This window comes from Schistocerca americana, chromosome 2, assembly GCF_021461395.2.
Source record: "Schistocerca americana isolate TAMUIC-IGC-003095 chromosome 2, iqSchAmer2.1, whole genome shotgun sequence".
Taxonomy (NCBI): domain Eukaryota; kingdom Metazoa; phylum Arthropoda; class Insecta; order Orthoptera; family Acrididae; genus Schistocerca; species Schistocerca americana.
In genome coordinates this window covers 674,869,217-674,883,218 of record NC_060120.1, presented here as the reverse complement: position 1 = coordinate 674,883,218, position 14,002 = coordinate 674,869,217, and the positions used below count along the sequence as shown (strand labels likewise).

At 42.2% G+C, this 14,002-nt stretch overlaps 1 protein-coding gene across 2 annotated transcripts in view; it reads right to left on the bottom strand.

Moving 5' to 3' along the window:
* Nucleotides 1-1,024: 1,024 nt before the first annotated feature.
* Nucleotides 1,025-14,002, bottom strand: part of LOC124595591 — a 45,510-nt gene continuing 32,532 nt past the window's right edge. Inside the window, exons 1-3 of one of the 2 annotated variants that reach the window (XM_047134390.1) lie at nt 5,884-5,945; nt 3,468-3,553; nt 1,025-1,406 (exon numbers count right to left, since the gene is read on the bottom strand). In XM_047134390.1, coding sequence (XP_046990346.1) covers nt 1,200-1,406; nt 3,468-3,542 — 282 coding nt within the window. In that variant the 5' untranslated portion in view covers nt 3,543-3,553; nt 5,884-5,945 and the 3' untranslated portion in view covers nt 1,025-1,199. Of the gene's footprint in view, nt 1,407-3,467; nt 3,554-5,883; nt 5,946-14,002 lie in introns of those variants that run through there. The other variant, XM_047134389.1, reaches the window with a different exon arrangement.

Sequence of the window (14,002 nt, the reverse complement as noted above, 5' to 3'; positions counted from 1 at the left end):
AACACCCTTGTTTTGATCTTCTCGAACGACGAAGCAGGGAAAGAGGAGACTATGGCGGCAGACAATTTCTACTAAAATTCAGTGTTGCTATCTAACTGCTGCATCAAGTCATCCATTGTGTATAGCAGTGGAAATTTTATCCTGCTAGGGCTAAGAACTAGATAATTAACAATAATTGCCATCTCTGCTTCCACATTTTTACGGATGGGTCACTCCTCCTGTGTTCAGTAATTCTGCTGATCTCCGATAGCGTGAACAAATGGTGACGTGTCTCTCTTCTTAAAGTAGGAAACTGAACATTTTTAAAAATTGTTCAAATGGCTTTAAGCACTAGCGGACTTAACAGCTGTCATCGGTCCCCTAGCTCTAGAACTGCTTAAACCTAACTAACCTAAGGACATCACACACATCCATGCCGGAGGCAGGATTCGAACCTGCGACCGTAGCTGCAGCGCGATTCCGGACTGAAGCGCCTAGAACCACTCGGCCAGAGCGGCCGGCGTGAAAATTTTCGTAAAGTGACAAATGTTACATTTGTGCTCCTGATGTTTTAGCAAATTATGTTTGTGCATCACTTTTACGTCACTATGGATTGTACAAATTAAATAAAGATATTTTTCTCCATAAGTGCAGCGCGTTTGTGTGTCGTGTTTCGTATGACAGAAGATGTAACTAACCCGGTAAAAATGTTTTGCGTAAGTTTTGCATGACTTGTTTACACTCTTCCTATTTTTTAGGCCAGGAACACATTTCACCTGCTCGTAGAGTGTAGCACGCATTGCTTTACCTGGAGTGATGGATGTGTGACGCTCTGCCGTCTGTAGATCTGGTACACCATCTTGCCTGTCTTTAATTTTTTCCATATACATTCAGGCAAATGCCTATTTACGACTCAGAAAATACAATAAACGAAATATTAAAATGCGATGACACACAGAACGTGAATATTTGTGAAACAGACATGGCAATTGATGTAAGTCATTAAAGAAACACGAAGTTGATGTTTGTTAGATTTTTATTAAACTAAAAATCAATAAATTAAGTTTAAAACTTCGGTAAATGTAATAATAGGCAGTACTTTGGCACTACGGAAAAATGTTGGTCCAACAACTGGCAGTTTTGCGGCATTTAGTTTCCGAAGAGAGGTGGGACGCTGGTGAGCGGCGATCACCGACACGCGACGCAGCGGCCGTGCTCGGCTACCACCTGTGTGAGAGGCGGACGCCCGCCGAGTACTTTGGCTTGCCGGCCGCCGGCCCGCGGTACACCCTCTGCCAGGAGCCGTCGGCGTCCACGCGGGTCCTGCCGTCGCCGCTCTTCCACACGTTGCCCTGGCCCTGCACGCCCACCACCGTGCCCACGCCCTTCTCCCTGTGCACGTCCACGTCCACTCCGCCACGGTCCTCCTGGAACGAAATGACGTGCCGGTAAGCAGGTACATCAGCTTCTCCGATTTCCAAAAATTAGCTGCAGCATCTGATCCGAAACGGTGACATATTTCTTGTATATCTTATTCGAATATATCACTGGAAATAGTATGGGATGTCAATGAACACAAAATGAATCAAATGAATAAAACAACCATTCGTAAATTTTTTTATCTGTATCACCATCACCATTTTTATTTAGGCTCTGCTTAAAGAACTTACAGAATAACAGTTTGTGTGTTTTTCCACGAGCCTAGGAGGCGGCCAGCAGAAAACAAATCAATCAATAGGATCGCCAACAAGTCAGCTTCTGAAATATCGCGCCATTTGTACGACGCCATCCGTTGCAAAAACACGACCTAATCTACCCGCCCTCCGAATGGATCCCCACCTGCACTAGTTCATAGACAAATATTTCATGCATCACAGCCTATACAGAAAAAAAAATCACATGATAAATTAAACTAAGAAATAACCACAAAATCAAACGAACGCTGTAGCACACACACGAACTAAACGACATGTTGGAAAGAAAATACACTAACCACATCTACAGCAATAGCAAACTAGCAAAAGCGTCGTATACATCTTGTATGTAGCTTACGAAGTCATGATTCGAAGAATATATCGATGGATCGCGGTCTTTACTGAAGGAGACTTCCCTCGAACTCGCACACATATAAAAACCATTACTAAACACGTTCGTTTTAGCACACTCCGCCACTGGGTGCCGTTTGTGTGCTGTACATAGAATACGAAGAAGAACCTGCCACTCTGATAGCACTAGATAGAAACGTAAGTCCCTACAATCTTGAAGAAGTGTCGTGGGGCAAGCCCAGCGAACTTAAGATACGGCCACTAACGCATTGTAGGCATATGAAACGTGTTTACAGCTGGACCATAACTTCGCAAACACTGAACGCATGAAACTCAGCTTCCTCCGTTCATTCACGAGACTCATAAGACTGTAGACAGCGGACTACAAGTTGTTGCCGTGTTTCTTTCGGTTCAATAAAGGCTTCGGCTTAATGGAAAACTCAAATACGAGCTTGCGCAACTCAGGACAGAGATCGATACATTTAGTAAAGATGGTGAGACATTGTCAGAAGCGGAAGTTGCATCTTGTGTGCCTCAAGTTAGCTTGGAAGTTGCTGTCTGCGATGCACAGGAGAGACATAGCAGACGTCGTCTGCAGCTCTCAGAGACTGGTGACAGAGCGCTAAAATCGTCACAGATTTGGTACGTAATAGGGGAAGACTTGGTAACAACTAGCGCTTGGTGCAAAGAATAAATGTAATAACAAGACGCTTAAATAGACGAAAAGATGTCTGTCTCATTAGACTGTTGGCGTTCAGGCATTCGAATGAGACACAAACCTCATGCACCGTCGAGTATATGACCGGTGTGATTGAGGATGAAACGACTAGAAAATAAAGCTGCGAGAAGCTATTTCCACAGTGAGATTTATCGGAAGGAAAAGGTCACTTTCGAGTCACGTTCGACGGTTTGGGGCTATTACCAAATTGGGGCTGCTCAGGTTTGTGTAGTCGACGCGAGATCTTCAAATAAAAACTCATTAAATTCCAATAGGAGATATCACAAGAAACACACTGCGTATTTTGGAGAGCTGTTCTTTCAGTAACTTGAGATTCAAAACGTACTATGACCTGCAACATACAATTTACAGCCTTCAGATTTCTGTGACTACACCTTGCATATTGACCACAGCGTTGAAATTAGATAAATTGTGTGTAGAGACACCGACACATGCACTCTCCGTGCAGTAGAAGCACATATAGTAGGAAAGAGGGGAAGGGGGAAAGCGATTCAGGTACGCTATAGGCCCTCAACCAAAAAAGTGAACAACGGCTTACCGAAATTTAAATGCAAATGAGGATTTAAAACTAACACTGCGAAAGAGCCTCGTTTGTGTTTGTGTTTATTAATAAATTTCATTGTCACACACCACAGTCGGTTACTGGAGGGATTAAGAGTTGTTGCTACCAGAAAAAGGAAGTGTACGGAGAGTAAGGCACTCACCTTGTCCTTGGGTGAAGGGAACGCGCAGCTGAGCCCTATGGCACTCAGTACGACGAGGAGCACTGCTGCCTTCATACTCGTTCAATCTGGAACGGAAACACTTACGGTTAGGATAGGACTGCATTAGCAGGTGAACGAACACTGACCAAAACACGTCCAATAATGATCACTCTTGCTTAAAGCTTAACATTTACATATGTTTAAATGTCCAGCCGTACTTTGCATCATGCCTAAATATCCACGTTTTAAAGAAAGGAGTATCACAGTCACTATACACTCTATACGGACACCCTTACGTAATGTGAAACTGGACACTAGATGTCGTGATAGGCTGAACCGCCAGTGTTAAAGGAGGTGGGGAGTAATCGGATATCGCCTGAGCAAAAAACCCACTATGGACATTTGAGCCCTTCTGAAGCTGCCCAAGTGGACTGTTGCTGGTGTGATTCTTAAGTATAAAAGCAAAGAAACAACCACAGCCACAGCAAGACCAGGAAGACGTACTGGCGGACAGGGACCGCAGAACATTGCGGAGTGCATTTGTAAAAATCGCATGAAAGCAGCAGAAGGAATTACTCGAGAGTTCCAGTGCTACCTGCAGCACAACTAGAGAGTTAAAAAGAATTGGGTACAATGGTCGAGCAGCTCATCATACACCACGTATTTACGTAGTCATTCCTGAGGGACGCTTGAGGTGACGTAAAGACAGACGCCACTGGGCAGTGGATGACTGAAAACGAGTGGAGTGATGAATCACGCTGTGTCCTGTATCAGCCAGATGGAAATGTTTGGGTTTGGCGAATGCATGGAGAACGTTACTTGCCATCATGTGTAGTGCAAACAGTGAAATACAAAGGATGTGGTGTTAGAGGAGACCGAGAGTACCGTATTGTGTTGTCAGTAGCAGTGACAGCAGCAAATGGTAAGCGGGTGCTGTTCATGGTCAACGTGTGGTCTCCTCATTAAGCTTATGAAGGATATGAAGACATTTTACAGCACTGTGTGTACTGCGTACCGTAGAGGTACAGTTCTTAGACAATGGTAGTTTGTATCAATCCGACGATGCATTTCCTGTCAAAGAGCAGCATCTACGAGGCAAGGGTTTATGGACTGTAACGTTCCTGAGGCAAACCTGCTTGCCGAGAGTACCGACCTGAACAGAATGGAAGACATTTGGGATGAACTTGGACGCCGATTTCGCTCCATCCCCAGCGTCCAACATCACTTATTACTCTCTGGTTTCGGCTTTTGAGTACGAATGAACTGCGTTTCCTCCACAGGCAGAGAAACACGTAACTGAAAGTTTCTCCAGCAATGTTCAAGCCTTGTTAAAGGCGATGTATGAACACACCCCACGTTAATACCGACTAATAGGTGACCGGATACTTTTGGTCAGATAGAGCACCTTTGGTCGTGTGTAAAAACTTATAAGCGCATTCTTTAGGTGGAGAGCCTTGTCCAAGTGAATAAAAGAACAGGGAACAGCAGAAGGATACGAAACCATGCGAACTCGACAAAAAAATCTACATTCTGTGCTGCATAACGGACAGAAATCATAAACAGAGTGACGCGTAATAGTTACGGATTGTCCTTTTAAAAAAAAAAAAATAAAAAACGATCTGGCAATCACTTACATGAAGTTTCCTCCTTTAGTACAAGTTTGCTAGACTATCGATTGTATATCGATGGACTGAATGGAGGGAGATCTTGCTGTGATGAGAGAGTATTGCACTCGCTGTTGGACATCTTAATTTGGAAACTTAGTAACACATTAAAATTGTGTGCCGGACCGGGAATACAGTATGAGGTCTCATCTTTTGTGGACAATGCTATTGGCATCTGAGCTACTCAGGCGTAAGTCACGAGTCTCCTTCAACACATCAATTCTTCCGTCACATCTGCGCTTCGTTCCGCAGGCTGAACCAAGCAGAGTGAAAGTTCCACTAAAGAGCGAACGATGGTCAATCATTGTTTTAATGAACCGTTTCAGGGAAACGATAGAGCAATTTATCGGTTGACCACCCACATCTCCCCTATATTTCTGTTAGTGATTCGTTCTGAATGACGTAATAAATGCCTGGAAGTTAATTGTGCTTACAGTTTTTTGAAAGTCGCTAAGTGGTCTCTCTATCAACCACTGGACGAATATATTATGGATAATTTGCGCGCCGTTAATTACGCTGCCTCATTATATGTACACAGTTTCTAACTGTCCTATTGGCTTAAACCTATGTAATAATTTTAAATTCCCAAATTCGATGAAAAATTGTATGAAATATTGAAATTAAATTTTTGTTGTCCCTGGACGCCGTTACATAGGCATTCTACTACTAGGACGATGCCTCGGGTTAGCCGTTTGGTAGTATAGATAGTGAGGATCTGTGTGTTCACAACGTCTAGTGGTATCTGAACTTACCGGAGCTCCTGGTGCTGCTGCTACTGTGTGCGCCGGGGCCGCTGCCTTGGCTGTACTGACGGTGTCCTGCGCCTGCTGCCATTTATACAGGACGGCGGTAGCCCGTATTTCCCGTCGGTTCATCCCCGGCCGGTACTTCGGCGGCACCGCTATTCGAGCTGAGCCGCTCTTGCCCGGGGCCGCGTCACCGTGACGTCAGCGTGTTCCACCAGAGGCTGCGTTTCACCCGGCGCGCTGACAGGTCTGACTCAAAGAACGAACGACCTTGGCCTCGCCGGCTCTCCGAAAAACTGGTGATAACTACGTGGGGGAGAGGGGGATTACTATCTTATTAACTCCGCTAGTTTCCGGGACCGTATAACATCAAAAAGCCCAAAGCCCACATCGTTGTTCCGAGAATGGTTTGTGAAAGGAAGATGATGTGTTTCTATGTGAGTTTTATAGCTATCTACGCAGATGTACTGCTCTTATGAGAGAATTCTACAAGATCTCCAGGAATTCTAACCTACCCATGCATAGCGACCTGCCACTTTTAAATCGTAAGAGACTGAAATCACGCCATCCAACTCTGTGCGATGCTGCTGACATGGTTGCTAAGAATTTCAAACCTCTTGAAGAATGGAAAGGTCGGTGGGAAGCAATGACAGATGTGCACCTGCATAACATCTTCTCAGGTGCTAAATTTCCAAGTGCATTCGACCTACCACACAAGACCTGGACTACTCTCAACATAATCCGTACCGGCCATGGCCGATGCAGGGATGCTCCCTTTAAGTTGAAGAAGCTGCCTAATCCAGCCTGTGACTGCGGGGCTCCATACCAGACTGTTCACCACATTGCCAGCGAATGCAGGATTCGAGCCTATCACGGTGCTGAAGGTTACTTCCTGATAGCAACTCCAGATGCAGTGCGCTGGATTGAAGGACTGGATATTCAGTTGTAAAGACAAACTTAAGTTTCTTGTGTGTCAATATGTACATACGTATATGTAATTTAATTTTATGATGTGTCTGTATTAGCCATACGCTAAATAAATAAATAATGGCTATCGTTGACGTCACTTACTTCCAGTATTCTGACTTACGAACAAAAAGTTGCTTGCATAGGTTCATCACATCTGAACAAAAAATGGCATAACATGTTCCCGATTAGTTGTAGACAATTAATGGTTCAAATGGCTCTGAGCACTATGGGACTTAACATCTTAGGTCATCAGTCCCCTATAACTTAGAACTACTTAAACCTAACTAACCTAAGGACACCACACACATCCATGCCCGAGGCAGGATTCGAACCTGCGACCGTAGCGATCGCGCTGTTCCGGACTGTAGAGCCTAGAACCACACGACCACCGCGGCCGGCTGTAGACAATTAATAACTATATCTTTAATTTTATTTGCAATGGATTTAATCCGAAACTTTATAATTGCAGTAGTTAAAATTAGTAATGAATAGTCTGTTTAAACTAAATTTCTTTTTACTGTTGCTGCTTATTATCAAATACTCATACTTTCTAATCTATATATTTTAATGTTTTAGCAGTTAATCGAAACCGAAGAAACAATTTTAGGTCACCTTCACTGATATTATGAGACAGGAGATGGAAGAAACACGGCTGTATATCGAAAGCGTCCGTTTTGTTGCCGCTTAGGCTATGGCACCCTAAAATACATAACTTTAGATGAATGACCCTCTTGCATTGCGTTTTGACGCTCGAAACCGAAAACAACACACCTAACTATATTTTAAAGTGGCGGACTGAGGTTTCATCTATTTTGGACCTTTCTGAATGCCGTTACTGTGATTACAATTAAATCTACAGACAAACAACTACGAAAAGTCGCTGATGAAACCCACATCTCTAAGAAGCGGAAGCTGAGTCATAACACAAGGGGTAAAGTTTGGAAGTGTAAATTTTCAGCTTATAACATTTTGTAAGACTGCTGCTGGTATTGTCAATGAAATAATGTGGTGACGACAAAAACAACCATTGTGTTTAGTGGCGAACAGAGACTCAGAACCCTGAAATAGCGCGATATAAGTAACTGTGAAAGAGCTGGATGTGTGAGAACTTCAGCAACACTTGACTAACGCTAGCAGTTTTGTTCAGTACATGTAACAGGGGAATGGGGACGTCATACGAAACTTCCAGTCCATTTACGACACACAGTCACATCGTACATCTACGCAATTCTTTACAGATAAGTAGAAATACTATTCTTCTTCTCGAACACTCTATTTACATTTGTGAAATCACGTGAACAGGTAAGTGACCTACCCATCAAGCCACGCCTCCTAATCTATGATGTCATTGTTTCCTCACAAGCCATGTCCATTTATCGGTAACGTCATTAACATGGCGGATGGCGGGAACTATTTTTACACTGGTGGGAGAGCCCACCATGTTCACACACACACACACATATATATATATATATATATATATATATATATATATATATATATATATATATATAGAGAGAGAGAGAGAGAGAGAGAGAGAGAGAGAGAGAGAGAAAACTTAAGATTATCCGAACATTGTGTATATTTATTTGCACCATATTTAAAAGTATTTATCTAAATAAAGGGCATTTATCTACATAATGGGCGTAAAATGTAGTATTCCAAGGTACTTTACTAGCTGCACACATGAGCACCCTCTCCTTCAGCATGACAATGCCAGACTACACACGGGTGCTGAGACGTATTTAACAATTCGACACCTTCGGTTCACTGTTATTCATCATCCTCCATACCGTTCCGACTCGGTCCCAGCCGAGTTTCATCTGTTTTCAAAACTTCAAGAACACATTCGAAGACTTTAGTTTGATAGTAACAAAGCTGTGCAAAGAAGTCAAACATCCCAAAGTGACGGTATCTACAAACTGGTCTCTTATTGAGAGAAATGTGTTCGCCGCCAGCGTCATTCTGCTGAGAAAGAACAAAAATTTAGAATTTTAATAACGCTTGTTTTATTTAAAGCATTAAATGTTTTCACAAAAAAAAAATCTGAGGCATTCCTTCTGAGCACGCCACCATATTTGTCAGAAAATTACATAATGCCGCACCTCCGTACGTACCAAATTCGAACGAAGCCTCGTATTAATTATTTCACATCTAAATTGTTCTTTGACGATTACCTGGTGTCACAAGGTAGGCAGGCAGGCAGCCAGACCTCAGTAAGACCGAACTCACTGACTGGGCGTTTTGCTTGTACATACAATTCTTTTCTTACTGTGGCATCCAAAAGGCGTAATACGACATGAACGTCTCACTGCAAAACACACATGGTCATTACTTTTGAGGTAATTTACGACTTAAAGTGCGCTTGTAGATGAAAGTAAGCAATGTATTCTCACCTCAAAAACTCGTCTCTCATTGCTCATTCCATACTCTTACTTTTCCACATATTTCTGACGTTGAACTTAGCATGGAAAAGTACAGGCTAGAGTTGACTACGAAATTCTCACTGAATGGAGTTTTTCTGTCACGTGCTAATCCATTAGTTCTTTATGGAGCGGCATCGAACACAGATAGTTAGTTAGTCACATGTTCCATATGAGTTGTACAGGAGAAATGATTTTAAGTTAGACCTAAAAACTTTTTTGCTAGCTGTCATACATTTCACGTTATTGTGCAAATGTTCAAAAATGTTTGCTCTCCGAGCCAATTTGAGCGTTTCCAGTGGGTAATAAAGGTGATTTCTCCCTCTAGTGTTGCAGCTATGGACGTCACTGTTTTTCTTAAATTATGACTTACTGTTTATAACGAATTTTATGTGCGAATGTGGGTATTATGACGGCACAGTTAAAATGGCTAGTTTCTTGAAGAAGTACCTACATGATCTCCATGGGTGAACGCCACATATTATTATTACTGTTCACTTTTGTGCAATAACTGATTTCTTTCTAAATGATGAATTACCCAATTAAATTATTCTGTAAGATATTACTGAGTGGAAATTTGCAAAATATGTCAGCAGGTTGATATACCGGGTGATCAAAAAGTCAGCATAAATTTGAAAACTTAATAAACCGCGGAATAATGTAGAGAGGTAAAAATTGACACACATGCTTGGAATGACATGGGGTTTTATTAGAAAAAAAAAGGTTCACAAAATGTCCGACAGATCTCTTGCGCGCGTCGTTTGGTGATGATCGTGTCCTCTGCCACCACTTTCGTCATGCTTGGCCTCCCAAGTCCCCAGACCTCAGTCCGTGCGATTATTGGCTACCTGAAGTCGCAAGTGTATCGTAATCGACCGATATCTCTAGGGATGCTGAAAGACAACATCCGACGCCAATGCCTCACCATGACTCCGGACATGCCTTACAGTGCTGTTCACAACGTTATTCCTCGACTACAGCTATTGTTGAGGAATGATGGTGGACATTTTGAGCATTTCCTGTAAAGAACATCATCTTTGCTTTGTCTTACTTTGTTATGCTAACTATTGCTATTCTGATCAGATGAAGCGCCATCTGTCGGACATTTTTTGAACTTTCGTATTTTTTTTTTGGTTCTAATAAAACCCCATGTCACTCCAAGCATGTGTGTTAATTTGTACCTCTCTATCTACATTATTCCGTGATTTATTCAGTTTTCAAATTTATACTGACTTTTTGATCACCTGGTATTTGTTTAGAAGATTACCAATTATACGAAGATCAAAAGTAGCTGAAATTAATCGTCTGAGAAGCTCGGTATTATGCTTGTTCCACTTCATGTTTTCATCAATATGTACACCTAAAAATGTGGAGCGTTCTACTCCATTTACTGACACCTGCTAATGTGCTACATCAGTTGCCGTTGTATAGAGCTGTGTCAGTATTTGTTGTACAGAACGGAATGTAGTGTGCTTTCAAAATTTAGGGAGCATCCATTTTCAGACACCCACTTAATAGTTCTTAGGACAAATCATTTACCAAATTCTCTGTTGCTTTCTCATTAATGAGACTGATTATTAAACTAGTGTTGCTTGTAAAAAGTACCAACTTTTCTTGATGAGCGTTATGTGAATGATCATTCACATATTTAATGAATAAGAGAGGACCCAAAATTGAAACTTGTGGGAAGCACTTTGTGATTTTCCCTCACACACTAAATTTTTTTACCTTTTCGACATCGTCTGAATTATTGAGCACAACCCTTTGCATTCTGCACATAAAGCCATCAGTACCATAAAACTTGATTTTTTTCTTAGAGTAACATGATCCACACAGTCAAAGCCCTTGGAAAGGTCACAGAAATACAGACTGGCGATATATTATTGTTTAAGGCTTGTACCATTTGATGAGTGAATGTAAACATAGCCTTTTCAGTCGAGGGCCTTCTTCAATCCAAACTGTGGTATGCTAAGTAAATTGTGCCACGTAAGTGTGAAACTACTTTTGAGTACATTAGTTTTTCGGATATTCTGGAAAAAGTAAGGAAACTGGAGGATAATTGCATAAATTTGTCTTGTCATCTTTCTTATGAATTGGTTTGTTGATTGCATATTTTAACCTGTCTGGGAAAATTCCCTGTGCCTGTGATGCATTGCACGCATAAGGACATAAATTATTAAGTTGAAAAAACTTTTCAGACACTTGGAGTATATCGTAACCGAAGCTTTGTGTGTGTGTTACGATATACTCCAAGTGTCTGAAAAGTTTTTTCAACTTAATAATCTATGTCCTTATGCGTGCAATGCATCACAGGCGCAGGGAATTTTCCCAGACAGGTTAAAAAATATGCAATCAACAAACCAATTCATAAGAAAGATGACAAGACAAATTTATGCAGTTATCCTCCAGCTTTGTGTGTGTGTGGGAGGTAGCGTTGCTCACGTCCGTAGGTTTAACCTTAAAATACCCTACACGTGCCTCCTGGGTGGTGCTAATTGAGCAACAGTGATTACAGGCAGCCAGACTATCCATAGGATCTCCTGGCAATGACATATCAACTAAATAGCAGAAACAGTTCTTTTCAGAGCTCATTAACAAGAAACATTGGACCAACTATCAGACTCCTTCAACTGAATATCGAAAGCATTAGCAGGGCAAAGTGTGACTATTTGTCAAAATTTTTGCTGGACAATAATATCGTTGTCGTCGCCATTCAAGAAACTCGTGTTTCCAGCGAAGAAATATTCCGAAGCCGAGGTCGAATTCCTGGATATTCTGCACTTGGTGTAACTTACCACGAGGTGTATGGAATTGCTATGTATGTCCGTAACAACATAAACGAAGCTTCGCTGATTTCTGTAAGTGTGGAGGCAGATATACATACAGTTGTCATACAATTGCACGGCATTACTATTACAAATGTTTACAAACCACCCAAAACAACATGGCCTGATTTTGTCCTACACACAGCAGAACATCCTGCAATTTACATAGGAGACTTCAATAGTCACCATGAACTTTGGAAGTACTCTCAAAATGATGAAAATGGGAGCATGCTTGCAGAATGGATCGAAGAGAATAATCTTCATCTAGTGTTTGATGCCAAAGATCAAGGCACTTTCAGGACAGCTGCTTGGGACAAGGATTCAAATCCTGACTTATGCCTTGTTAGCTGCAACGAAACTGGCTTTCCCATCAACACCACAAGGAAAGTGATAGATGCCTTTCCTCACAGCCAACACAGACCTGTAATAATACAAAGTGGCTGCACTGTTCCTGTCATACGATCAACTCCGCATGCTCGATGGAATTTCCAGAAAGCCGACTCGATGAAGTTTTCAACGGAACTGGATAAGACCATTCGATGGATACCTCCATCACATAATAACTATCAACGCTTCATTGGTGCAGTAACAGCAACAGCTAAAAAGTGTATGCCAAGAGGATACCGAAAAGAATATGTTCCAGGATGGAATGAGGAAAGTGAAACACTGTACCAATACTTCCAGCAAAGTGGTGACCCAGAGATAGCTACGGAACTATTGTCCAGCTTGGACATGTCTTGGAGGCAGAAATGGGCAGAAACAGTCAAAACTATGGACTTTACACACTCGAGCAGAAAAGCATGGAGTCTTCTGAGAAAACTGGGAGGAAGTGCACCAGCATGCAGAAAAAATTCGGAAGTAGCACCAGACCAAATTGCTTCCCACATCATTACCACCTCAACAGTACCTCCTGACAAGAAACATACAAGACATATCAGACGACAGCTTCGTGACCTTAAAAAGAAGGCATCTCCCTCATCTGAGTATACCCATCCCTTCACAGTTTCAGACATTGACTCTGGACTGAAGGACCTCAAACCTCTTAAGGCATCTGGATTCGATGGTATCCACCCAGAATTCCTGATCCATATGGGAGGAAAAGCTAAGAAATGGCTGGCAGAATTCTTCACTGACATCCTGCTGGCTGGTCAACTTCCATCTGAGTTTAAAAAGGTGAAGATAATATCTGTTCTGAAACCTGGCAAACCCAGCAACAGGGTAGAAAACTATCGCCCCATTTCCCTACTCAACTGCTGCTACAAGCTTTTTGAAAGGCTAATATATAACAGAATAAGTAGCGCTATCTTAGAGAACGTTCCAGTTGATCAGGCAGGCTTCAGACCAGGGCGTAGCTGCTGCGACCAAGTATTGTCTCTCACATCCTTCATAGAGTCAGGATACCAAATGAAGCAGAAAACATCAGTGGCATTTGTTGATCTAACTGCCGCCTTCGACACTGTGTGGAGGAAAGGCCTTATCTACAAATTTCTCCGCATCATACCCTGCAGGACAATGGCTCGACTGATTAACAGCATGCTAAGTGATCGGAAGTTCCAGGTAATCACTGGAAGCAACATAAGTAAGGAGAGGAAGCTGAACAACGGATTGCCTCAAGGATCAGTTCTCTCACCCTTCCTGTTCAACCTATATCTATCTGATCTACCTGACACTTCGTCCAGAAAATACTGCTATGCCGATGACCTGGCTCTAGCTGTCAAACACCAGGAAATGAAGACAACAGAAGAGATTTTAGCCAATGACCTGTCTGCATTAGACAATTACTTCAAAATCTGGAGACTCCAACCCAGTGTGAGTAAAACAGAAGTGTGTTGCTTCCATCTAAATAACCAGTTGGCGAACGTAAAACTGGAGGTAAGTTTCAGAGGCACAATTCTTCATCACAACTGG